We start from the raw sequence: 26757 nt of genomic DNA on the forward strand, positions 1-26757 counted from the left end.
CGCACGCATGCTTTATCTACATAAAGGGTCATATCATCTGTGAATAAAGAAAGTTTTATTTTTTTCTTTCCAATGTGGATGCCCTTTCTTCCCACCCACCCCCACCACCACCTCATGACTGCACTGACTAGAACATCCACTATAATGTGAAATCAAAGTGGAAGGAACAGACATCCTTGTTTTGTTCCTGATCTTAGCAGGAGAACATTCAGTCTTTGATTATTAAATATGAAGTTAACTGTAGGGTTTTTATAAATTCCCTTTATTGGGATGAGGAAGTTCTCTTTTTATTCCTAGTTTGTTGAGAGGTTTCTTTCATCTTGAATGAGTTAGATTTTGACAATCTTTTTTTCTTTGTCTGTTGAGATGATTGTATGGTTTTTGCCCTTCATTAATACAGTTCCATTAGAAGATGTTACATTAACTGAGAATAGGGTGTTTAATTTCTCACTAGTAGGTTGACTTGTCTGTTTCTCCCTCAATTCTCTCAACTTTTGCTTCATACATTGTGGTCTCTGTTGTTACGTGGTTATATGTTTATAATGGGTATATCTTCCTGATAAATTGACTCTTCCATAGTTTCAGAACATTTCCCTTTTTTCTCTGTGAACATCTTTTATCTTCAAGTCTGTTTTATAGAGCCACACCAGATGCCTTATATGCAGATTATGGTTACTGTTTGCATGGTGTAAGTTCTTCAGTCCTCTTACTTGCAGCCTGTATCTTTGAATCTATAAAGTGGTCTTATAGAGAGCATACACTGAATTTTTATTTTTATTTTTTTTAAATTTTTTTTCAACGTTTTTTATTTATTTTTGGGACAGAGAGAGACATAGCTTGAACGGGGGAGGGGCAGAGAGAGAGGGAGACACAGAATCGGAAACAGGCTCCAGGCTCCGAGCCGTCAGCCCAGAGCCCGACGCGGGGCTCGAACTCACGGACCGCGAGATCGTGACCTGGCTGAAGTCGGACGCTTAACCGACTGCGCCACCCAGGCGCCCCTGAATTTTTATTTTTATGTGCTCTGACAAGTGTCCCCCTTTTATTGGTGTGTGTAATCCATTTATAGATAAGGCAGTTATTCAAATTGTTGGGATTTATGCCTGCCATTTTGCTGATTTTTATAGATCTCGTGTTCTTTTTTCCTCTCTTCCTCTCATTGCCTTCTTTTGTGTTACATAGATATTTTCTAGTTTACCATTTTAATTTCTTTAAGGTTTTTTGGTTTGTTTGTTTTTATTTTTCTACTTTTTTGAGTTATATTCCTAGTGGCTGCTCTAGGAAACTCACTCTGTTTTGGGCTTCTAAAGTCCACCTTGGATTAATACTAACTTAAGTAAAATAAAGCAACTTTGTTCCAGTATTACTTTGCTCCTCCTTGTGATAATATTGTCATGTATATTACATCCCCATATGTTATAAGCCCAGTTTTATCATTATTTTCTTGTCCATTTGTGTTTTTTAAAATAGAAGAACAAAAGAGAAATGAATATGTTTCTACCATATTTTATGTTTACCTGCACAATTACCTTTACCAGTGCTCTTTGTTCCTAGATGTGGATTCTGCTTACTGTCTGGTGTCATTTTATTTCAGCCTGAAGGGCTTCCCTTAGTCTTTCTTAGAAGGCAAGCCTGGTTGTCTTGTAAATATTTCTTACAAGTATTTGCTGATGGAACTGCTTGTGGGCTAGATAACACATTCAGAGTTCAGGCAGTTTTAGGTCTGTCCTGGATTTTGCTTTCTGCTTGTACAAAACCTCATATTCGGCCAGAGATGAGTAGATAACTGGGTCCCTCTCCAGTACCTTCTGAGCACATGTGTGGCCTTGCTCATTGTCTACCCCACCTTGTTAGAACTTCTTTGGTCTGAAGCTGGAAGAAAGCATGGAAACAGCCTCGGACTGAAACACCATAGACTCCTACTGTTCTTACTGAGGCTCATTATTTAATAAATCAGTCAATCAGTCGATCAGTCTCAATTTATTGTATGGCTTTGGTCAATTTCCAGAGTCCTAGAACAATTGTTTTAGATGATTTATCCCAAGTTTATCATTATTTTGTGGGAGAGAGGATTTCCTGAGCTCCTCACTCAGCTGTTCTGGATGTTTCCCCTTCAATGAGGGACATTCTGGATTCTCCAAGCCCTAAGATTTTTTTTTTTTTTTGGAAGAAAGGAGGACTACTGAAAAACCCATGCAGCAGTGAAGGGGGCTGCAAAAGCCATAGCACTTGAAATTTTCAAGAGCTGGAAAATGAAGGATGAAAAATCATTTGTGAGTAAGATTCTCCTCTCCTGTCTCTGTTGAGAAACAACAGAACATGCTGTGTACAGTGGAAGCCAGAAGGACAGGGGGTGGCCTTCTGGGAAAAAACACAGTAAAGTTAAATTAATAGGGAAGGAAGAAGAAAGAACAATGAGGAAGAAAGGTTGGCGTTGGCTTGTGCTGTCTCATCATCCTCTGGTCAGTTGCTGGGAGCTGTCCAATAGGACAGATGAACAATGTGAGGGGTGAGGGAGTCTCAGAAATACTGCTGATGAGTAGATATTGCCCAGCTGTCCTGAGTTTAACCTTATGATCGAAACAATACATAAATAGTTGTGTTATGGTAATAGTATGGTAAATATTCAGAATCCCTGGGATTGTACTTGAATTAAACAAAAGAAGTCCTTGGAAAGATCTGAGAAGGTAGTGGGGCAGTGGCTGAAGTAGGGAGTGAAAGATGGCTGGGATAAAGTAGGTACCATTGTAGTTAGTTCTGAATTGAGACATCATCTTGTCCCTATCCTTCTTGGTACATCTGGGCCTCCTCCCTAAGGTTCTGGAGTAGAACATGAGCGCCCTGAAGCCATTCAGAGGTCATGTCTGTTTCCCCACTGCCAGGCATGTGGTATGTGCTCTGTTTTGAGGGAAGGGGGGGATCTGCCTTAGTCCAGCGGAAGACTATTATATTGAGGTGTCTCGAAAGGACAAGATAAAGCAATCGAACGTTGAGAACCCACCAAAAAAATTAGACCCAGAAGGACCCTGGCAATAGTAGATTGTACCTTTCCTATTTTCCAGGGGGAAAGTGAAGCCCAAGAGGCTTAGAAGCAGGCACTCCGGATAGCACATGTTCATGGCATTGACTATAACTTGGGTTTCCCAACCCCTGTAAGTTGCCCTTTCAAACTACAAAATGCCAGCAAACCTCTTGTATGTTTTCATCTTTATTTTATCACACACTTTTTACTGAACTGGTGTCATTGTTTCTAGTAGAATTAAAATGTTTTTATAAAGGGGGGCGGGTGGGGCTAGGGGACTCAGCAATTGGACCAAACATATTGGGGAGACTGTGTTCATTTTTCTCTGAATCTAGAACTGGGAAGTCATTCCCAATTAGGTTTTGTAGTCTCAAACCTTCACCTCATGTCCTCACAGCAGGTATACTATAATATCTCAGATAGTCATTAGCATTCCTTGAGCACCTCCACGGTCCAGAGCACACACTCATGAGAAGGATCTCCCTGCCTGTAATCCACTGGTGTTCTGTCCTTACTGCATGCATTTGTCTTTTTTTTTTTTTATGTTTGTTTGTTTTGAGACAGGGGGTGGCAGGCGGGGGGGGGGGGGGGAGAGAAAGAGAGAGAGAGAGAGAGAATATCCCAACCAAGCTCCATGATGTCAGTGTAGAGCCCAATGTGGGGCTTGAACCCATGAACCATGAGATCATGACCTGAGCTGAAGTCAGATGCTTAGCCCACTGAAACACCCAGGCGCCCCAACACTTGTCATTTTTATGTACAAAATTGGAATTGTCACTTCATAAGCTGAGGGCTCTTAGGCTTATTAAGCCTTTGCTTCAGGCCTAGATAACAGTCTTTTCTTAGCATGTGTCCAGGTTAATATATAACTAAATTCACTGTAAATTCAAGGAGAAGTCCTTAGAAATTGACCCAAGGAAAAGCCATGACATTATTTATACATTCCACCAATTCTCAGTCCCCTGGGGCCATGATGCATTTACACGGGGGCTGGCTCCATTTCCCCCTTCCTCTTTTTTAGCCTTTACCTTCCAGAAGGCTCGCCAGTGTACCTGCCAAGGACATGGGAAAATGAGGGCTTATTTTGCCATCTGTGGAGGTTTGTGGTCTCTCTGCATTGACAGGATTTAATAACAAGACTTTTTGAAAAATTATGACAGTCAGAAACACAGATTCAGGATAGAAGGATCACAACAGAGAAAGAGCGATGGTGGGGAGGGTAACACTGAGGAGGGAGAGGGACATGAAGACAGAGAGAAGGAGAGAAGGATGTCACAAGATGGGGGCGGGGTTGTTGAGAATGAGGACAGAGCGCACACAGAGGAAGTCCGAAGGAGATAACAAATGAGGAAGGGGGAGCTGGTGTGTGAGTGCACATGCATAAAACCTATAAGAGAAAAACACATGCAGAGACATGAAAAATGTGCAGAAAGAGAGATACATGGAGAGAGAAGACAAAAATACAGATGGAGGGAGAGACCCAGTGATAGAAGCCCTTCTGCCCCTATGTTTAACCTATTCCAAGAAGAATCTGTGATAGTTCCAAACAACCATGAGTGAATAAGTTTATGATTTTTAAATCTGTTTTTACTTTTAAAAATGAAAAAGTGTGGCAGACGGCCACAGGTCATTTCCCTTTATTTATGAAATGGCCTGAAAATCGAAGCAGGCGTTTTCTTCCGTTGTCTGTTGGTTGGCAACCGCCAGTTTGTGGTCATTCCCTGAGTGACTGCTGCAGGAAGCCATGCGCTGTGCCCCATGTGGGGCAGGTAAGAGCCAGGATCTGGCAGGTGCTTGTCAGGGACGCTGCCTGAAGGCCCGTGTCTGAGCCACGTCCATGTCCGTGTCCGTCTTGTGTTCTTTAGTGGAAACAATCGTACGGCGGCCCCCATCACCCTGCCGATAGAAGAGGTCCTGCAGACCTTACAGGACCTGATCGCCTACTTCCAGCCCCCGGAGGAGGAGATGCAACATGAAGACAAACAGAATAAGCTCCGCTCACTTAAGAACAGACAGAATCTTTTCAAGGAAGAAGTAAGTCTAGAAAATTGAACATCGCGATTCTCTTTGCGTCTGCCGCTAAAACATCCCTGTGATTGCATTTGAGCCTTGTGTGCATGCATGCACATAGTTATGAAAGAACAAGAAAGGAAGGAAGCTGGGAAGAAAAGGATTAAATAGAAGCCAACCTTCCCTGTCCACCCCACCGGGTTACACTACCAATGTACGTTGTAACCGTGCACATTGGCACACTCAAACCAAACTGTATTTGAGAGTTTTGTTGCCACAGTGCATGTGTGTATCCCAAATCTATTGTTACTAAATCTCAACTATTAGAGCATGCCATTGGCTGTGATTCCCAAATTTTGGAAGATGTCAGAATTACCTAGAAAACCTGTTTGAAAAAATACACATGGCCAGGTTCTGCCACTTTGGAAATGACTGAAGAGCTGGTTTGAAAGGTAACAAGTAAAGAGCCAGGTCTGACTTAGAACCTGAGCATCTGAGTCACCAGAGATGGGACCTGGATGCAAGGAAAAACAAACCTGGGACTTGGCGGGGGCTCTGGCTCGGGTTCTGCCTCTGTCCTTGGTTAGGCGGGACCTTAGGTCACATGCCTTCTTTGAACACTGACGTGATGATTTGACAGTAAGAGGCCATGGTCGCCCCCCTGAAGGGCCCCCATTCCTGGGGACAGGGCTTATCCCTTGGGCATTTCCAAAGTCATTGGCCTGGAATATAAGACTGGCCCTGCTCAGTCTTCTGATCGAAGCAGACTGGCTTTGGGGACATTATGCCTGAAAGGCTACTGAAACTGTATGTCTTTAAGAACAACTAGGCACAGATGTTTTCACTGGGCGGCATAGTATTGTAATGTAGAAGAAAAGTAGTTAAAAATCCACTTTGATTTTATTGTCTCTTAATCCTACCCTTTTGCCAGGGGGAGAGGGAGGAAGCAAGCATGGTTTTCTTTGTGCATCTGAATGGAACTTCCTGAACTCACTTGACATTTGACAGGAAAATAAGAACTATATGTAGGGCTGTTTCTGGGTGAGTCAGAACCATTTCCCACCAGACACAGAGCAAGCTTTTGTGAGAGTCATTCACGCTCCCTCTTGTGATAGGTCCTTAGATTGAGATAATCACACGGGGGGCAAACCCGCCATGAGGAAACCGCTAACTCATACTCCAAATGGATGCCGTGTGTGTCTCAGAGGCATAAGAATGTGTACATTGTGTTTTTAGGGGGAAAAAAAGATCGTGAAGGTCTGTTAGCACATTAGCATTACGAGCTTTAAAAGGTGAATGACGTGGGAGGGAAAAGAACAAAAGGCTCCTGCTTTCTCAGGGGCTTTCACTCTTTCCCCCACTCTCCTTCGCAGGGAATGTTGGCCCTTGTGTTAAACTGCATCGATCGCTTAAACATCTACAACAGCGTGGCGCACTTTGCAGGAATTGCAAGGGAGGAGAGTGGCATGGCTTGGAAAGAGATCCTGCGCCTGCTATACAAACTGCTGGGTAAGCACACCCCTGGAGCCTCTCCCTGGGAGGATTTCCAAGGGTGTCTGTGCAAGATCGCCGATCCGGCCTCACTCCTTGGACACCTTTTTGTTAACCGGTTGATTCCAGCCCAGCACTGTTCATTCTGTTCGCCAGCAACTTACTGTACTTTCCACACTTAGAGCAAGAAGACAGCAGCGAGTGGAAGGGGATTGTGATCAGCCCAGCCTAAACTACCTGTACAACCTTTGACGGTCATTACTCTCTCCGAACCTCAGTCCCTCCTCTTTATTTTTTTTAATAGTTTATTTGTTTAGAGAGCACGCATGCACGGGAGGGGCAGAGAGAGAGAACACGCATGTGCACACAGGCACATGGGAGGGAGAGAGGGAGGGAGAAAATCCCAAGCAGGCTGCTTGCTGTCAGTGCAGAGCCTGACCTGGGGCTCAATCCTAGGAACTGTGAGATCATGACGTGAGCCAGAAACCAAGAGACACTTAACCGACTGAGCCACCCGGGTGCCCCCAGTCCTTCCTCTTTAAAATGAGGGGTTGCATCTGTGTGGCTCAGTCGGTTAAGTGTCTGACTTCAGCTCAGGTCATGATCTTGTGGTTTGTGAGTTCAGGCCCCGCGTCGGGCTCTGTGCTGACAGCTCAGAGCCTGGAGCCTGCTTCAGATTCTGTGTGTCCCTCTCTCTTTCTGCCTCTTCCCCACTCACACTCTGTCTCTCTCTCCTTCAAAAGTAAATAAACATTTAAAAAATTTTTTTAACATTTTATTTATTTTTGAGACAGAGAGAGACAGAGTATGAACAGGGGAGGGCCAGAGAGAGGGAGACACAGAATCTGAAGCAGGCCCCAGGCTCCGAGCTGTCAGCACAGAGCCCAACATGGGGCTCGAACTCACAGACCGCGAGATCATGACCTGAGCCAAAGGCGGCCGCTTAACCGACTGACCCACCCAGGGGCCCCTAAAAAAATTTTTTTAAATAAAATGAGGGAACAAGACTAGAATATGTTTGCAGTGCGTTCCACTTTTAGATTCGGGCACTTGCACTTGAAGGACAGTCACTCTTTTCAGCTCCCTGACCTGTCCCTGGCCTCTTGTTGGTTGGTCGTGATTCCTGCCACTTTGGCCTGTTCACTATTTCATTTGGGTGGGGGGGGGGGAGGGGAGACAAAGACGGGGAGTAAGGAGGTTCGGCCCCCAGCCTTTCCTCTCACAACACCAGTGGGGGTGATGTCCTGGGGCCTGCTCTAACCTGTGCCACCACAGGGCCCAGCCACCAAGCTACAGGAGGAAGGCAGTGGAAGACAGTATCCGCCCGAATGGGAAGGTAGCCACCGGTAGTTGCTTGGAGATGGTGACAAGGCAGCATTTGGGGGTTTGCTCAGAAGTGTATGTCCCATTAGAGAAAATCCATAGAAAGTTGAGCGGGCCAGAGGGGAACCAGCAACGTCAGGTTGGACCCATTCTCGATGTCGAGGGTCAGGCTGATTGGACTACTGCCATTCTGTGTGACGTTGTGAAGTCCCTTCCAACTCTCATACTTTCTACCGGTATGCTCAAACTCAACAGCAATTATACAAAAACAAGCAGTTTTTGAGCTTTTCTGCCAAGCAGTAGAATATCTTTTTGATCTGCCCAACAACACCTTCAGGGATAGGCACTGTTAACCGTTTAGTCATGAATCCGAAGAAACTGATGCTCACAAAGTCGTAACGTACCCAAGGTCATACATGTAGTATGGGAAGGAATTACGGTGTGAGGCTGCCTGACTCCAGCACCCTGTGCTTAACCCCTTTGCTGCTGCAGACCTCAAAGTGGTTTGGGGGGGTCAGACTCAATCCAGCCCTCCTCTGACTGTGGAGGTACAAAGCAGAGGTCCTCAGGAAGACTTTTCCCTCATCCAGGTATCTTTGAAGCATCTGTGAAACCTGTCTTTGAAAACCAACAGCATGAAGAGCATGGGACCAGTGGTTTAGGTGGATTCATTGCAAAGGCCTGTGGAGGGAAGGTTGCTTGGTCTAGTTTGGTGAAAATCTCCTGACAGCATATTCTCTCCCACCCTTACCAATGTTCTCTACCAGTGGTTCTCAAGTTGGAGCAGGCATCGGAAACAGCTGGAGGGCTGGTTAAAACAGTCTCATCCCCAGAGTTTCTGAATCCTTAGATCTGGGATAAGGCCAGAGAATTTGCATTTCTAACAAGTTCTCAGGTGAAGCATTCTGGCCTCCACAGACCACACTTTGGGAACCCTCGTCATATGCTGATGTGTTTTAGGTATTTTCGAGTTTCCTGTTTTGCAGTTATTGGCCTGTTCGTTTGTTTTTAAAATATTTTTTTAATGTTTATTTTTTGAGAGAGACAGAGAGTGAGCGGGGGAGGGGCAGAGAGAGAGGGAGACACAAAATCCGAAGCAGGCTCCAGGCTCTGAGCTGTCAGCACAGTGCTGGAGGCGGGGCTCAAACTCAGGAACGGTGAGATCATGACTTGAGCTGAAGTCGGACACTCAACGGACTGAGCCACCCAGGCACCCTTGCATGTTAGTTTCACCTACCTTTCCAGCTGTTTCACTGGGATGCCTCCCTTTAGCATTGAAAAATAGCAACTCTGTAGCTGGGTTTAAGAAGACAGTGCAAAGAATGGAGTTCTTAAACCAGTAACCAAGCAGGTATCTGCTGCTGTGTTCCCACTGCTCTGTTCCCAGCAAGTAGACAGGTGCTTGGTACATAGATTCTCTGGAATAGTTGAGTGAATGGTAGATTTTCACTTTGCTAAGTATAGGAACAATTGTATCAAAGGGCTTGGAAGGGGAAGATGGTTACACACAGTTCCTTTCAGTTGCTAAGCAGGTGCTGTGCTTAACAGTTTCCCAAGTTCTTATGCCCATCCTCCTGCCCTTTAACCTACATGTTCCAATGTGTCCTTGTTTGCAGCTGCTCTCATTCGTGGAAACAGAAACAACTGTGCTCAATTCTCTAATAACCTTGATTGGCTAATCAGCAAATTGGATAGACTAGAATCTTCCTCAGGTAAGTGTTCACAGGAAACCACTGAAGAAGGTGGGGTTTTTCCTTTCTGGAAAAAAAAAAATAAAAGTTGTATCTTTGAATAATTCTGTTTTCCCACTGAGGTGTAAGCAATCCTCAAGTGATTACTTCAACAAAGAGAAGGTCCTGAATCTTCCTGGTGCTGCTGTGACTTTATTTAACCACTCTAACCCAGACTTCAATGATTTCCTTTTCTGTTTCACTTTTCACTTTGTGTGTTTATCTCCATCCCCTGGATCCTTTCATTGCCCCCCACCCAGGCAGTGGTCTCCTACCTGCTGCATGCAGTTCTTTTTCCTTGGGTTTCTAAACCCTCTGAGCATGCTTTGTTGTGGTTAGAAGCAGACTGAAGGATGACATGGGATAGGAGGAAATGATGGTCCTCCGTCCAGCTAAGTCACCCTTGACATCTATCTATAATGCTTCCTGATGACTCACAGAGAATTTGAGCCAAGAGAATGGTTGTTGTTGGTAAGTTAAGTAACTGGGCTGTGAAGCTCAACCATTGGCTTCCTCAGCGATGAGAGAACATGACAGCTGCAGACCCCTCTCTGGGAGGCTAAAAGGTTTTGAGGCTGTTTTCATTGTCCAGAGGTGGCCTGAACTTGGACAGGCCAAAGGAAGGCTCCCCTAAGGTCTATCCACCTACACCTATGTATTCTCAAGCCCCTGTTTTTTTCTTCAGTGCCTCCTCCATGGGCCATGTTACATTTCATAATAATTTATGAAAACCTTGAGAAAACCGGAACCAAGGGGAGTGTTTTCAATAAAACCAATAAAGATACTGGCCAACTACTTCCCTTATATTTTCATCATGGTGTGTTACCCTTGTAGGTGCCAGGTTGCAGGGGCACCAGTCAGTGTTTCTTAAGCCTTCCCTTCACAGAGGAAACCATCCAGTGTGCTGAGTAAAGAGGCAAAGATAAACTTTATTTAGTGAGTTTATAGTTTGCTTAATACACCAGTACATCTAAAATGAAAATACTTTCTGGGGTGGTTCCTAGAAAAACTCTTAGGCGAGGAATACTCACAATATTTTCTTTCTTTTTTTTTTCTTATTTATTTATTTATTTAATATATGAAATTTATTGTCAAATTGATTTCCATACAACACCCAGTGCTCATCCCAAAAGGTGCCCTCCTCAATACCCATCACCCACTCTCCCCTCCCTCCCACCCCCCATCAACCCTCAGTTCTCAGTTTTTAAGAGTCTCTTATGCTTTGGCTCTCTCCCACTCTAACCTCTTTTTTTTTTTTTTTTCCTTCCCCTCCCCCCATGGGTTTCTGTTAAGTTTCTCAGGATCCACATAAGAGTGAAACCATATGGTATCTGTCTTTCTCTGTATGGCTTATTTCACTTAGCATCACACTCTCCAGTTCCATCCACGTTGCTACAAAAGGCCATATTTCATTCTTTCTCATTGCCATGTAGTATTCCATTGTGTACATAAACCACAATTTCTTTATCCATTCATCAGTTTATGGACATTTAGGCTCTTTCCATAATTTGGCTATTGTTGAGAGTGCTGCCACAAACATTGGGGTACAAGTGCCCCTATGCATCAGTACTCCTGTATCCCTTGGATAAATTCCTAGCAGCGCTATTGCTGGGTCATAGGGTAGGTCTATTTTTAATTTTCTGAGGAACCTCCACACTGCTTTCCAGAGCGGCTGCACCAATTTGCATTCCCACCAACAGTGCAAGAGGGTTCCCGTTTCTCCACATCCTCTCCAGCATCTATAGTCTCCTGATTTGTTCATTTTAGCCACTCTGACTGGCGTGAGGTGATATCTGAATGTGGTTTTGATTTGTATTTCCCTGATATGGAGCGACATTGAGCATCTTTTCATGTGCCTGTTGGCCATCCGGATGTCTTCTTTAGAGAAGTGTCTATTCATGTTTTCTGCCCATTTCTTCACTGGGTTGTTTTTCGGGTGTGGAGTTTGGTGAGCTCTTGATAGATTTTGGATACTAGCCCTTTGTCTGATATGTCATTTGCAAATATCTTTTCCCATTCCGTTGGTTGCCTTTTAGTTTTGTTGGTTTCACAATATTTTCTAAATTACTTGAAGGACCTCCGGAATTGATACTAAACTGGGCATCTGCCATTTTAATTAAGTATTGCTTGGTCTGACCAAGTGAATTCCATTTTACCGCTGCTCCTCTACAATTTTTTCTTTTTTTAACTGAAGTGTAACCAACATACAGTATTCTGTTAGTTTCAGGTGTACAATATAGTGATTCAGCAATTCTGTAAATTACCCAGTGTTCATCATAAGTGTGCTCTTAATCCCCTTGACCTGATTTCACCCATCCGCCACCCACCTCCCCTCTGGTAACCACCAGTTTGTTCTCTGTATTTGAGTCTGTTCTGTCTCTTGTTTGTTTCGTTTCTTAAATTCCACACATGGGTGCAATCATATAGTATTTGTCGTTCTCTGACTTACTTGCTGCTTCTCTATATCTTGACATAGAAGGACCATGTCTTTGTCTAAGAAAGAGGAAGGTGAGGTTAGTGCCTAAGGAAATATCCTCTCTAAATCACAGAGTTCTTAGGCCCCAGAGGCTCCTGAAGTCTACCAGAGATGGCTGCAGTCTTTCTTCTGGCTGGAAATATTTAATACATTCAAGGAGCTGATAATATTCTGTCCCCTCAGGATGGTCCTTTCACTTATAATTCAGGTTTCCGAAGTACGGTCGGTTCTGCAGGTTTTTTAACATCCACACGATTTTTGTGGCATTTATACAGGTATCTTGGAAGTTTTGCACTGCATCTTGACTGAAAGCCCAGAAGCCTTAAATCTGATAGCAGAGGGTCACATCAAGTCTATCATCTCCCTGTTGGATAAGCATGGGCGGAATCACAAGGTGGGTGTCAGAAAGAAGAACCCAAACAGGGATGGACTTCTCCTGCTGCTTAATCACCAGTGTGTGTTAGTGAGAGCATGTTGACTAGTCTCTTTCTTGGCTCTGATTTGAGGGTAGGGAAAAGAAAAACACCTTGGGAAACGGAGGTTCTGAAAGACACTTCCTGCCCTAGGAGCACACTCCAAGACAAACTGTCACACTGGGTTTTGGAGGTCCTCTCTCTCTTTCCACCAGCTTCACAAGCCCAGCTCATCCATCACCTTCAGCCCTGAACATGGAGCCGACTGCATAAGGTGCTGGGCTGGGGTGAGTGCAAGACCTACCCTGGGGTCTAGGAACTTAGTAGTGGAACAGCTAATACCAAGCTGTAGAAAGAAGATACACAAAAATCAGATCAAAATAGCATAGAAAGTCTTGGCAACTGGCTTGTTATTAAATGAAATCAGATTTACCCTGAGTCGCACCAAGTGAAGGAAGTGAATCTACTTTTTTGCTCATGAGCAAGCAAGAGCACAGATACAAAACAGCTGTGTGCTTTGGGGCCTTGTTTATATCATCTGCGCAATGGAGACAGTGCTACCTCATTTGCTAAGGTAGAAAGCTCCATCAGTTTTTTAGGGGTCTTAAAGTTCTGTCATCTCTGTTTTTATGGAATCATGTGTTGAAGACACCGATTTGCAGGGAAAGTCTATTAAAATATGTTTTTTCCCGACTCTTCAACATCAGCCCCGTGGTTGGGGGGCTCCTGCCCTAATTAGTGAGCAGGCAGGTACCCCAAGGCCGAGAGGGTGTATTTCAAGAGCAGATGACATGAGCGGCCGCGGTTGTGCTCCTGCAGCGACGAAAACTCAGCTTGGTCACTGGCCCTCTGTGTTCACCATCACTGGGGGGAGCTGCTTATTTGAGACACGTTTCAGGGTGTCCAGGAGAATAAGCCTCTGCAGCATTGCTTAGCTGTGCCTTCCTTAGGAAGCAGAAAAGCCATGGTCCTTAGCATCTGTGAAATTGCTTGGCAAAGAAGAGAAAGAAATATGTGGGGCCTGGAATTGCTTTCCCAAATGGGGTAAATGAAAAGCAGGCATGAGGCTCCAGCATCAGACCAGCGTCTGTATGCTCCAACATGTTCTCTCCTGTCAGCAAAGCATAATAAGAGTAATTGATAAGCACCCAGGAAACACATGGTCTGGGCCATGAGCTACATGCAGATGTCAGGAAGAGCCCTTTGGCTAGAGAAAAGCTGCTGTTGTTTCGTTGCTCCTGGGTCATCTTTATGGTCAGACCACATAACACACTTCACGAATAACCAGCTTTGTTATGGCTTCTTTCAGCCAAGAGCTACAGAGCATTTAATGGATGTCACTTGGTGGCGAGTTGATGACTATGCTGCCCATTCCACAGTTGAGAAATCTGAGGCCAGTAAGCTGAAGGACTTTGCTACAAATCACTACCTGCTCTGATAGGTTACCCGAGTGTAGTAGCAGGGCGGTCTTTAATCTTTGGGAGCCAAGGCACTGAGAAATTCCGGCAATGTTGGAAAAGTTCAGGCAGTATGTTACCGGTACATAAAAGCCTCCTCAAGGATATCCCTTTTTTTGTCTCTTGATAGATTTTTGGATGAACGTTGGTTTGCCATGAATTCAGGCCTTCCCTTAGAAATTATCTGGATAACTTTTATTTCCAAAGAGAAATCTGTCTCAAATCATCAATAAAGCTATCACAAATAGAGCTATTTGTGGTAGCTTTATAAAGAATGTGCAGAGTGAAGGCCAGACTTCTGCTGTGACGTTTTCTTTTTGCTTGGAAAATGTCAAGGTAATGTTTTGCTCTCCATGCTGCTCTTTTTTCTCCAGTCGTGGGTTTTCACATGTCTCTGATCTAATCACTTAGTTTTCCGTGAAGATAGTGGCTGAAAATACATAGAATTAAAAAAAAATGTTTTAATGTTTATTTATTTTTGAGAGAGACCGTGTGAGCAGGGGAGGGGCAGAGAGAGAGGGAGACACAGAACCCAAAGCAGGGTCCAGGCTCTGAGCTGTCAGCACAGAGCACGATGCGGGACCCAAACCCATGAACCGCGAGATCATGGCCCGAGCCAAAGATGGACACTTAACTGACTGAGCCACCCAGGTACTCGAGAAAATACGTAGAATTTTAGAAGCACAAAGCACCTCACAGCTCTCCCAATAATAGCAACAGCAATTATGACGACGACGATAGCTAACATTTGTGCATTTGACAAATGCAAGGTGCTGTCCTCCACATTCCCATGCATTTTCTTTGTCCTCAGTATGACCCCATGACGTAGCATTGTTATTTCCACTTGTCAGTGGCAGAAACAAGGCTGAGACGTGGGCCCTGACATGTTAAGTCACGTGCCAGAGGCCACACAACTCGTTCACGACAGCCCAGGACCAGACTTTGAGTCTCCCCCCTCAGCATTTAATATTCTTTCCAGTGTTTCTCAAACTGCCGTCTGTGAACATGTTCTTTGGGGTCCACGTGTTCCGGGAGAATATTTTTAATTGCACGTTCTTATTTTTATAGTTCTCTAAAAACAAAACTGCACAGTGAAGAATTCATAACTAGAAGGCATTTTTAGACCAGTAAAGGTTTCTGAGACTGGAGTTTGCACTCCCCTGTGGGCCCATCTGTGGTCTTCAGGGCCGTGACATTTTTCTTTAAAAAAAAAAAAAAAAAAAAAGGTTTGTACATCTCATGGGTTTGATGAACCCCTTTTTGTACTGTTCCAGCTCTAATCACAGGTTTAGAATGGGAGTAGATACAGTGGTGGCAGTAATTAATGCAGCCTCTAAGATTTTTCACTTGTTAGCTCTCTCCCTGACGTGGAAAGCATTGCCACTCATCTAAAGCATGATCCAATGGAGGTCAGAAAGTTCGAGGGAAAGAACACAATCTCTGGAGTGAAAAGACCATTCTCCAAATGCTCTCTGCCCCTCGACCTCTCAGTGCCTTGACTCGTGCTGAAATCTCCACATCTCCTCACTTCTTGGTTTTCCAGCACCCATGAAAAATTCTGTCTGCCCTTCAAAACTTATTCAAATGCCACTCCTCCGTGAAGTTTTCTTTTTTTTTTTTTTTTTAATGTCTATCTTGAGAGAGAGCAAGTGAGGGAGTGTGAGCAGGGGAGGGGCAGAGAGACGAGGGGAGAGAGAGAGGGAAAGAGAGAGAGAATCCCAAGCAGATTCCACACTGTCAGTGCAGAGCCCGACGTGGCGCTCAAACCCACAAACTGTGAGATCGTGACCGGAGCCGGAATCGAGAGCCTGACTTTCCACCATCTGAGCCACTCAGGTGCCCCGAGGAAACTTTCTCTGATACCAGTTGGATGTGATCTCCTCTCCTCCATCCTACCACTAGCCCTCCATTCCTTGGTGGTTCTGCTTCACCTATCACTGTAGTCATGTTTGCACATCGATTGCTCTCACAGACTCTACGTTCCTTCAGGGCAGGGACCAACTTTTCATTCCTCACAGTGCCAAGCTCATACATTACACATAGCAGGCACTTAATATGTGTTTGTTGAGGGTGTCCTAAATGAATAAAAGCAATGAATGGAGCCAGAATACATTCCCATCTCACCTTGGATGGAAGCTCACCCATATGGACGGGCCTTGTCTCATCCAACAGATGGCTGGCTTATCACAGCTAAGAAACACACTATGTCAGTAGCACTGGTTTTTCTTGTTTGGTGAAAAGAACAGTTGGAACATTTTAAGTCGCCCTCTAATTTTCCCATCTAATAATAAAAATAAAATCTGCCCTTTTTGCTTGCCCCCAAGCCTATCTTACTCCAAACCTCCTCAGTAGTCACAAATATGTTTTATTTTTATGAGGATTTCGAGCCCCCAATGAGAAAAATGTATGGTAAAATGTAACAACTTTGGTCCCAAAAAAGTAGACACCAGAATTGGAGGTTTGGCCTGGGTTACGGGGAAGACAGAACACAGGGAAGCATACCATTAACTCCCAAGTAGTTGCTATAGTAGCTCCATGAAATTATCTCTGAGCCCCCGGGCAGCCAAGGCAATAGAGAAGCCTTTCTAGAAACCCAGTTCGCCTCTGCAGCAAGAAAAAAAAAAATCTGTTCCTCAGGGGCTTCAAAAATCTTCATTTTTCAAATGCAGGACTCAATAAGAAGAATCACAGAATAAGTACCATTAGCATTTTTACAGCTTTTATACAGAATAATTACATTTTAGCATGGAGCTGTTTTTATAGATATAAGCTGAAGGGCAAAATGCAACAGCCAACTGATGTTTCCATGGATATACGATAGGTGTTTATTTTTGAAGGAGAATTTCCACATAAGCCTCTGTTTGGGGGTAGAGACTAGTGGAAATAAAAAGCAGACAGAGAGGATCTTGAATGAAATGTGAGGTCTGAAAAGGAGGACAGCCAGAAGCCAATGACCTCCACAACATGAGCCAGGGACAGTCTCTAGTTGGGCCAGTGTATAGATTAGAGAAGCCTAACTCCTATGACAGCCCAGATTCTTACTAGGAAGATGTATCTTTGCTCCCATCACCAGCCTAGGCCAGTCAGTGGGAGGGCTTCAGGCTGTGTGGCCACTCAGGGGAGACACGAGTTCCTTCCATCTCAAGGCTTAGCAGAAGGCAGTGTGCTTTACTCCTTGTGTTCAAATGAAGACTCTCAGCTGGTGAGTCTGGTGTGGGGAGCAGTGGAGGGGAGCAGAGGAAGTGGTCCTAAACACCTGCATTTCTGGCAAGTTGCTAGGTGATGTCCTTGTCATCTTCCCCGGGACCCCTACTTCTGGCTGGGAGGAGAGTGTGAGTGCGCAGAGGACTGTGTAGAAGACTTTTAGGGACCAGGCCTGAAAGCCATGTAGGTCATGTCCATCCGCTTTCCATTGCCCACAACTCAGTCACATGACCCCACAAACTGCAGGGTAGGCTGGGAAGTGGGGCCTCTGTGGGCTGCGGAGTAGAAGGAATTGGAGCTTGGTGACTGCTCGTTCGTGCCTGCCACATCTAGCCACATTTCTCAGAGGCCACGAAGATACTCCCTCTCCCTAAGTACAGATGACCCCCAGGCACAATGCTTGTGGGTCCCCTGTGGTGGGCTGGCCTTGTCTACGTCCCCGTCACCTTGACAGGAACCCACTTAAACCTTTTCAGATAGGCAGTCTGGCCACGTTGCCCTCTTTTACCCCAAGAAAGGCCTGCTAAAACAAAGCCTAAACAAGTCAGCCCCGTTGCTTTTTGGCATTGTTTATTTATAAGTGAGACATTAGATTAGGCAGGTCCTTCTCACAGAGCCTTTTTTCTCCTTGCTCTTCCTGCTGGATGGGAATTAAGCTCTGCTGTCCCTCTAGCTATGACAGCAAGGCTCCCGCAGCCGTCACTCGAAGGCAAAACCGATGAAAATGTCTGATAGGCTGGATGATAAGTATTTAATTTCCTGGCCACCTATGGCTCTTTCCTTAGAATGAGAAATTATCCTCTGGATTTCCAGTTCCACAGTCGATATGTTTCACAGAGTGGGAATGGTAAGAGTTCTCCATTAAACTGCCTTTGGGATTCTTTTCTGCTTGTCCCATAAATGTGCTTTGTATTTATCTGGAACGAAATTGACATTCAGGGAGTCAGGTAGAAAATTGGTTTGTGAGAATTATGAATACTAATGCCAACAACCTGAATTCATCCAACCCCACTAAGCATCGAGTCTTAGTGGCCACTTTGAAAGACTGAAATGTGGCTGCCACAGTCTTGTCGGTTATTATTTATCAACTGCCGTTTGCACACACCTCCCTGTAGGGGAGACAGGGGAGAGCAGTGCCTGGCCCAGAACAGTTTCCTCTGACGATCTAGGCACACAAAATCTGAATGAGAGAGGATGCGGCACAAGGAGACTGTGGCTAGGAAGCCAGGGGCTGGGTTCCCACTTCCCACGCAGCTGGAAAATGAAGAGGTGCAGCGGTGGCTTGGTGGCTGGTCTCATAGGTTCAGGGAACACTTGGGCTCTGGAAGGTTTGCTCTCACTCTAGGAGAGAAGGAGAGCGGGTGAAAGGTTGTTGAATACCATTAGTAGGAATAGAAGTGTCTCTTAACGAACTTTGAGGATATCACAGCAGGAGACCCAGGAACTGGAATCTGCCCTACTGTGTTCTCTACTGACCTATGTGAGGTTCCCCAAGCCTGCTGCCTGTGAGGGACCTTGGTCAAATGGAAAGCTGAGTGCTGTTAGATAACAAAAATTCAAGGAGATTTTATTTATTTTTTTTTTAATTTTTTTAACGTTTATTTATTTTTGAGACAGAGAGAGACAGAGCATGAACGGTGGAGGGGCAGAGAGAGAGGGAGACACAGAATTGGAAGCAGGCTCCAGGCTCTGAGCCATCAGCCCAGAGCCTGACGCGGGGCTCGAACTCGCGGACTGCGAGATCGTGACCTGAGCTGAAGTCGGACGCTTAACCGACTGAGCCACCCAGGCGCCCCTCAAGGAGATTTTAAAGACCTGATTAGCTTTGTTAATCGATTCATGAATCGGGCAGCAACCCATCTAGCAGTAGAGGGGAGCTCCAAAGGGCTGCAGGAAAGGAAAGTCTTTGAAAGGAAGAGAGGAGGTGGGGGGAAAAGGAAATTACTAGCAAAGAATCCATTGTTTTAGGCAAGGTCACCCTCCTATTGGGAACAGAAGGGATCTCTCAGTCAATTTCCTATTGCTGACCGGGAAATCCCCATACTGACTGGTTAAAGGTTACATTCCTAGGGGTTTGAAACTACAATTAGATTAGGTATTAAGTCTTGGCTTACTGACTTGGGACCTTAACCCAAGTGATGCCATTTGGGGCCTGTGGCTTTCTCTTTTTTTAATAAATTTTTTTTTTTTAACGTTTATTTATTTTTGAGACAGAGAGAGACAGAGCAAGAACAGGGGAGGGTCAGAGAGAGAGGGAGACACAGAATCCGAAACAGGCTCCAGGCTCTGAGCCGTCAGCACAGAGCCCGACGCGGGGCTCGAACTCACAGACCGTGAGATCATGACCTGAGCCGAAGTCGGACGCTCAACCGACTGAGCCACCCAGGCGCCCCTGTGGCTTTCTCTTTAACAGCACCTTTCATGAAGAGCTATGAGTCCCTACTGATCATAGTGCAGGGGGTTTCCAAGGCTGGGCGGGAGCATAAACTTAGCCTCGATGCCAATGAAGGACCTTCCAGGTCCTTCTGGGTCCATGCCCCATTCATGCACGACTCCCAAGAGGGTGTCAGGCCTGGATTTTGTGCTCCAGATGCCTCATCTGACCCTAGTCCTGCCATGGCTGGGATATTAACCCAGACAGTCTGTCTTCACAGCCCATACTCCCACCTGTTTTCACAGAACAGTGATCACAGGTCACATGCATAGTTGAGAGGGAAGGGGCCTAAGGTGAGGGTAGAGGGACTAGAAGGAACCCAGCTTCGTGTCCCCCAGGGGCAGCAGGCTCCAGCATTGCTCACTGATTTTCTTAGTGAGGAAGGTGTGGTGGCCTTGACTCTGAATAGGTCTCCCCCCACCTGCCACCAGCCTCCCCTCGCCACTTCACAAGGCCCGCTTCCTTCCTATGTCTTGGCAATCAGGTCCTGCCCACTGTGCCCTCCAGTTGGTCCTAAGGCTTTGTGGGTTGTGTCCTGCTGCAGGTTCTGGATGTGCTGTGCTCCCTCTGTCTCTGCAATGGGGTCGCCGTGAGAGCCAACCAGAATCTGATTTGTGACAACTTGCTGCCCCGGAGAAACCTGCTCCTGCAGACACGGCTGATTAACGACGTGACAAGGTGAGGCCACTCTCATCATTCCACAGTGTCCATCTTGTTTCCAGACAGGAAAGGAAGAGGGCTGATCTGAACTCCAGGGCTGCATCCCGATGGTTTCCATGGCAAAGTGGGTACATAAGATGACACTGGGCAGATGTGTGCTTTTTCAGGGCCCTGTACACCAGCCCTTTTCACAGGGTTTTAAACGTTTCCCCTGAGGTAGCCGACAGTGGAGAGTATGTGTTCCACCTGAGGGCCAGAGCATTTAACCCGAAGTGGTCTACCATGTTTCATGTTACAGTTAAGTACAGATCTTGTAACTTCTTCATAACATACTCCCTTTTTTCTTTTATTTTTTTTTTAACATTTATTTATTTTTGAGACAGAGAAGAGCATGAACAGGGGAGGAGCAGAGAGAGAGGGAGACACAGAATCGGAAGCAGGCTCCAGGCTCTGAGCCATCAGCCCAGAGCCCGATGCGGGGCTCGAACTCACGGACCGTGAGATCATGACCTGAGCTGAAGTCGGACGCTTAACCGACCAAGCCACCCAGGCGCTCCTCACTTTTATTTTAATATACCGCCTTTTATTTTTTTTAATCTTTTTTTTTTTTTTAAACCTAGCTCAGCTCCTGGATACTTCCAGCACTATTGCGTTGGTCCTGCTTTTATTTTTTTTTTTTAATTTTCTTTCTTTTATTTAATTTTATGTTTATTTTTGGGAGAGTGCAAGCAGGGGAGGGGCAGAGAGAGGGGGACAGAGGATCCGAAGCCGGCTCTGCCCTGACAGGCTGACAGCAGCGAGCCTGATGTGGGGCTCACAAATCACAAGATCAAACCTGAGCCCAAGTCAGATGTGCAACTGACTGAGTCACCCAGGTGCCCCTCAAAATCTTGTAATCGAATGGATGCCCCATGTTGATACTATGGTTTCTTGCATCCTCTGGCACATGGCATTCGAGGTTATCTGTGAAGGCCACGATGAAGAGCATGGGCTCACACAGAATCCTAGCCTGCTGATCGACACGTGCAGCCACATGGGAGTCATGTGAACTCATGGGACTTACATTAGGCAGGCCTAAGTTATCGAGCTATCTTCTACCCAGGCCCACTCCCTAATCTACAAGGTGAGGAAAGAACTGTGGAGAGTAGAACAGAACTGAGCCATCCACACAGTTTCTTTTGGTACCAACCTGGTTTTTCCTGGCCCACCCAAAATGGGATGCAGCTCCAGCCCAGAAGAGTAGATATTTAAGAATAGCACTCCAACCAGGAAAACTCTAAATGGTTTGTCCCAAGCTTTTAACCATCTTTCTGGATACATTAAGTCCTCCAGCCCTTATCAAAGTTGGCTAAGAGTGGCTTCTCTTCCCTTCTCCCTTTTTCTGCTGTCTTCAATTGAATTTTTTCAGCTTTATTCATTGAAGTATAATGGACAAACAGTTAAAGGATATTTAAAGTATGGAATATGATGATTTGATATACATTGTGAAAGGATTTGCCCCATCAGATTAACACATCTGTCACCTCACATATTTATCCTTTTTGTGTGTGAGAGAGCCCTTAAGTTCTTCTCTCTTGGCACATTTCAATTATGCAATACAGTGTTACCAACTGTAGCTACCATGTTACACGTTGTATCCTCTTACGATATGCATCTTACAAGTGAAAGTTTGGACTTTTTTTCTAACCTCTGTTTTTGCCACCCCCTACCTCTGCCCCTGGCAACTGCTTTTCTGCTCTCAAGAAGTTTTGCGTTGTTTTTTTTTTTTTACATTCCACCTGTAAGTAGTTCCATGTCGTTTTCTTTGTTTGTCTTGCTTGATTGCTTTCTTTAGAGAGGGAAAGAAAAGGAACACGAGTGGGGGAGGGGCAGAGAGAGAGGGAGAGTATCTTAAGTAGGCTCCTTGCTCAGCGCAGAGCCCGATGCGGGGCTTGATCCCACAAACCGTGAGATCATGACCTGAGCCAAAACCAGAGTCAGATGCTCAGCCAACTGCGCCACGCAGGTGCCCCTGGTCTGGCTTATTTCAAATAGAGGTTTCTTAATGCTTTCAAGAGGCCACTGTTACTAGTTATGCTTAGGTGACAAAGCTGCCACTGTGGGAATAGGGGGAGCTTGAACCAATTTCCCAGGAGATGGAACTTGATTAAGTTCCTTCTTCCACTTACAGAAAGACACAAGGATTTATGGTTATGCATTTCTATGACGTTTTCAGCATCTTTTACCCATGGTCGACACTCAGTAAATGCTGCTTGCCTTGAATGGAACAAGGAGACGTTCTTTATATTTTTAAATAGAATTAACATTGTCCTGACACCTCCCACTGAGAACTGGATCAAGTGTTAGAGGCTCTAAGCGTTTCCTATTTTAGAATCCTATGAAAAACACAGAAGTGCTCTTGCCTTCAGTTGACAGTGCGTCCTGTGGCCCAGTTCAACCTGCTTGCTGTTGTTTATCTCCGTGCTTCCGAGTCTGTAGCTGCCACCTGTCCCGTGTTCAATTTCAGCATTCGGCCAAACATCTTCCTGGGAGTTGCTGAGGGCTCAGCACAGTACAAGAAGTGGTACTTTGAGCTGATCATAGACCAAGTGGATCCTTTCCTAACAGCTGAGCCCACACACCTACGGGTGGGCTGGGCCTCTTCCTCAGGCTATGCTCCGTACCCTGGAGGTGGAGAAGGATGGGGAGGCAACGGTGTTGGAGACGACCTGTATTCCTATGGCTTTGATGGCCTTCACCTTTGGTCAGGTGAGTACCTTGCCAGAGCTCTGGCCCCTTTTCCCTTGCTGGAGATGATCGAGGCTTGAATTGTTCAAGCTGCGGTGGTCACTTTCTGTCAAAAGGATGCAGACTCAAAAGTCTCAGCTAATTAGAGGGTTAAGTGGAAAGCACATCAGATCTGAAATGAGACTGTCCTGCTTTGCCACCATGACTCCGGCACTTGCAGCCGCGTGATCTAGTGTGGCTCAGTTAACGGTTCCCAAGCTCAGTGACTGTATTTGTAGCATCACTATTGCCTAGGATGTTAAGGGTTATATAGTCAAACCGGGAAAGAGACTCAGCGTTTGTTTATTGGACCTTACAGTAAAGCTTACATACCTTTTGTTTACTGGACCTTACAGGAAGCTTACATACCTTTTGTACATTTTTCCCCTCACTTTATTTATATAATGACCCCTTAATGATAATAAGATAATATTATTATTAAACATATATAATAATATTATTATTAAAACAAGATAATATTGTTTTTAACGTGTACTTATTTTTGAGAGAGAGCGAGCGAGCAGGGAAGGGACAGAGAGAGGAAGACACAGAATCCAAAGCCGGCTCCAGGCTCTGAGCTGTCAGCACAGGGCCTGATGCGGGGCTCGAATTCACGAACCGTGAGATCATGATCTGAGCTGAAGTTGGACACTTAACCGACTGAGCCACCCAGGCGCCCCAGTGTTCATAATATTGGCCTCATGTGACGCATGTGGAACCACCACAGAGATGTTTAAGTAGTTTATTTACAGTCATGCTGAGAGGGATCCAGATCTGACTACAAGTCCATCATTATGTCAGTGCAACATGTTGCTTCATGATACACTTTACAGAATGCCTGGATCAGTGCCGGGCACACCCTAAATGCCAATCGCTTAAAAAAAAATAAAAAAGTGCACCTTCCTTTTTAAAACTCCACTTATGCTTTCCCCAAGCATATCCGTGGCCTGTGCCCGCAGGAATGGGTTAGCTTCTGCCTAGACGAAAATGCAAGGCTAACTTGTAGGCTTTCCCCCAGAACCAGAGCTTTACCTCTTCTTTCTGTTGTCCACAGCACATCGTACCTGTATCTTTTGTGAGACTGTATTTGGAGTCACTGTGTCCCTTATAGAAATCCCTTATGTAAGCATGTCTCTTACGTAAGAAACGATGACACGCATTCTTCCCCAAATCCAGTACTACGGAAAAGCTTGTCTCTACAACACAAACCTATACATTTTCTTTTGTAACTGGGAACTATGTAACCTATCACATTTTCCTTTTTCCCTCCACTTTCGGGCCGAAACCGTCACCTGGGGCTCTGATTCCATATCTTACAGTTGGTATGTATTTTCAGCGGGTCGGCATGGGTTGGTTTTTTAATTTTTTGTGCTGTTGTATGTTCAGTATAAACATTTAAAAACTTTTAGGACTGGTGTCCGCTTACTTATTGATAAATGTATCCTGGATCATTTGTGGGAAGAAAAAAAAAAAAATCTCTGTTTTGTGCGTCCCAGGGGACAGTGTGGTGCAGACAAAGGCAGGTAAAAAACGGCAGAATGATGGGTGATAGTGACGTGAAAGCCCTGTCTTGTCGTTCTCTTATCCTCCCAACTTCCCTTCGCCAGTGCCATCCTCATGGGGAGTGACCGTGGATCTTCCCTTCTTGGGTCATGGAGCCACTGTGTCTGTGGCTGTATAGACTGTGGCTGTGATGTGGGTTAGCCTCACGTGTCATGAAGTGCTCAGAAAGCTGTCTCCGAGGAAGTGAGTGAAAAAGAAAGAGTTCTTATGCTTACCCACATCTACATCTCCTGAGTTTGGTAGGGTGGAATCTGTGAGGGGGCATGAGCGGGATTGGCTTGACAACATCATTCCCCTACTGCCTGCTGATAGCTGCTCCTCTCCTACCATGTCGTCACCATCACCCAAGCTACAACTGCATTCCAGGTTACACCTGAAGGGAACTCTGCCTGGGGACTGGTTAAGGAAATCCGGAGGACACCTAGACTGTTGGATGAGGCAAACTGGACCCTTGTTCCAAAGAGAAACTAACCGTGCTCAGAGGAAAAGTGTTACTCAGTCCTTCCCAGATTTTGTAGCACCGTGTGGGGCACTTAGTGGATCCCTTCATAAAATTTGCGGAATGAATACATCGATGAGTCAAGAGACAGAGAAGCCAGGGCATCCGGGAAAGGTTGCCATTTGCATTTCAGAACTCAAACATCCATCTAATTGTGTACCGTTCCCGGAGCATGCCCCATGCTCGTCATCCCTCTTGTCCTTTCTCAGCAGAAGACTGGGAAGCCAGATGCGCCAAGCCCACACCAGTCATCACGAGCAGTGGCCCTTCTGATTGGTGATAGATGACAGGGGAAAGGGACTTGGGACTCAGCGTTTCAAGAGCTGATTGTGGCTCTCTGAACATGACCCACACTTAGTAATACAATGCCGTATAGGTACATTCAGAGAACCTCACCCCCTCAGTCCTCAGCATCTGATGAGATGTGGAGAGACCAGTGTCAACAAGATTGACACGTCTCGTGCTCATTAAAACACAAAGCTTCCTTGGGTCTGGCATCATTCTGAATTCCCCAGCCAGCGCACAGGGAACATATATCTGGCAGAAGGCACTGCGGGTAAATATGCCAACATGTGTTCCAGTTGAAGAAATAAGGTTTCTGTTAATGACTCCCACCAGGACACCACTGTATCTTGGACGATCTGATGAAAGGATAATTGTTGGATGAAGAAATGAAATGGAAACAATACTCCAACTTACTGCAGGATGTAAGGGAGGGTGGCTAGGGAGACCTGCTGGGAACTCCTCCTGACAAGTTTTCTCCTTTTCCTTGAGATATAAATGCCCAAGACCATTAACTTTAAACTCATCTGTATGTATGAACTAAGCTACTGCCTCGAACTGATCTTTAATGTACTTATTAAAGCACAGTAGAGGGGCGCCTGGGTGGCTCAGGCGGGTTAAGCGGCCGACTTCGGCTCAGGTCATGATCTCACGGTCCGTGAGTTCGAGCCCCGTGTCGGGCTCTGTGCTGCCAGCTCAGAGCCTGGAGCCTGTTTCAGATTCTGTGTCTCCCTCTCTCTCTGACCCTCCCCCGTTCATGTTCTGTCTCTCTCTGTCTCAAAAATAAATAAACGTTAAAAAAAAATTTTTTTTAAATAAATAAAGCACAGTAGATACTGTCATTATTGGTAGGAATTATAGTACCCCTAACATGTAGTCGCTGGAAAGAGTCAAGAAGAAACAGCATGGCTTTGGAGTTGTGCCTGGGTTTGAATCCCAGAACTTCTGTTTACTGATTTTTTTTTTTTATTCTGGGCTCAGAGACTTGGTTTCCTCAGATAAAATGAAGATATATAGGCTCTTATGAAATTTAAATGAGGTAAGGAACATGAAGTTCATGACACGTTAGCTACCCAGTAAATACGATTTCCCATCCCTTGTTGTCTGTGAGGTCCACTGCAATCATAAAGACCATGTCCAGAGTTGTGGGTACCTCACTGGACACCAGGAGAGCAGCCCATCCTCAGGGGAACTACCTGAGTCCCATGCTGAATGGGAAAGGATGTTTCTTTTTTATTTTTAACATCTATTTTTGAGAGACAGAGTGCACATTGGGGATGGGGTGGGGGAGGTGGTGGTGCAGAGAGTGAGTGAGGGAGACACGGAATCCAAAGCAGGCTCCAGGCTCTGAGCCGTCAGCGCAGAGCCTGATGTGGGGCTTGAGCTCACAAACCGTAAGATCACGACCTGAGCCGAAGTCGGACGCT

The 26757-nt window shown here is 45.5% G+C and overlaps 1 protein-coding gene across 1 annotated transcript in view; it reads left to right on the forward strand.

Annotated features, from left to right (window-relative positions):
- RYR3 (ryanodine receptor 3) overlaps positions 1 to 26757 on the forward strand; it is a 535021-nt gene that overhangs the window by 276360 nt on the left and 231904 nt on the right. Inside the window, 6 exon segments of the mRNA XM_058738297.1 lie at positions 4888 to 5056; positions 6406 to 6541; positions 9463 to 9558; positions 12328 to 12446; positions 20105 to 20238; positions 22727 to 22968. Of these exon segments, the coding sequence (XP_058594280.1) occupies positions 4888 to 5056; positions 6406 to 6541; positions 9463 to 9558; positions 12328 to 12446; positions 20105 to 20238; positions 22727 to 22968 (896 nt within the window).

The sequence above is a fragment of the Neofelis nebulosa genome, chromosome 7 (assembly GCF_028018385.1).
Source record: "Neofelis nebulosa isolate mNeoNeb1 chromosome 7, mNeoNeb1.pri, whole genome shotgun sequence".
Lineage (NCBI taxonomy): Eukaryota > Metazoa > Chordata > Mammalia > Carnivora > Felidae > Neofelis > Neofelis nebulosa.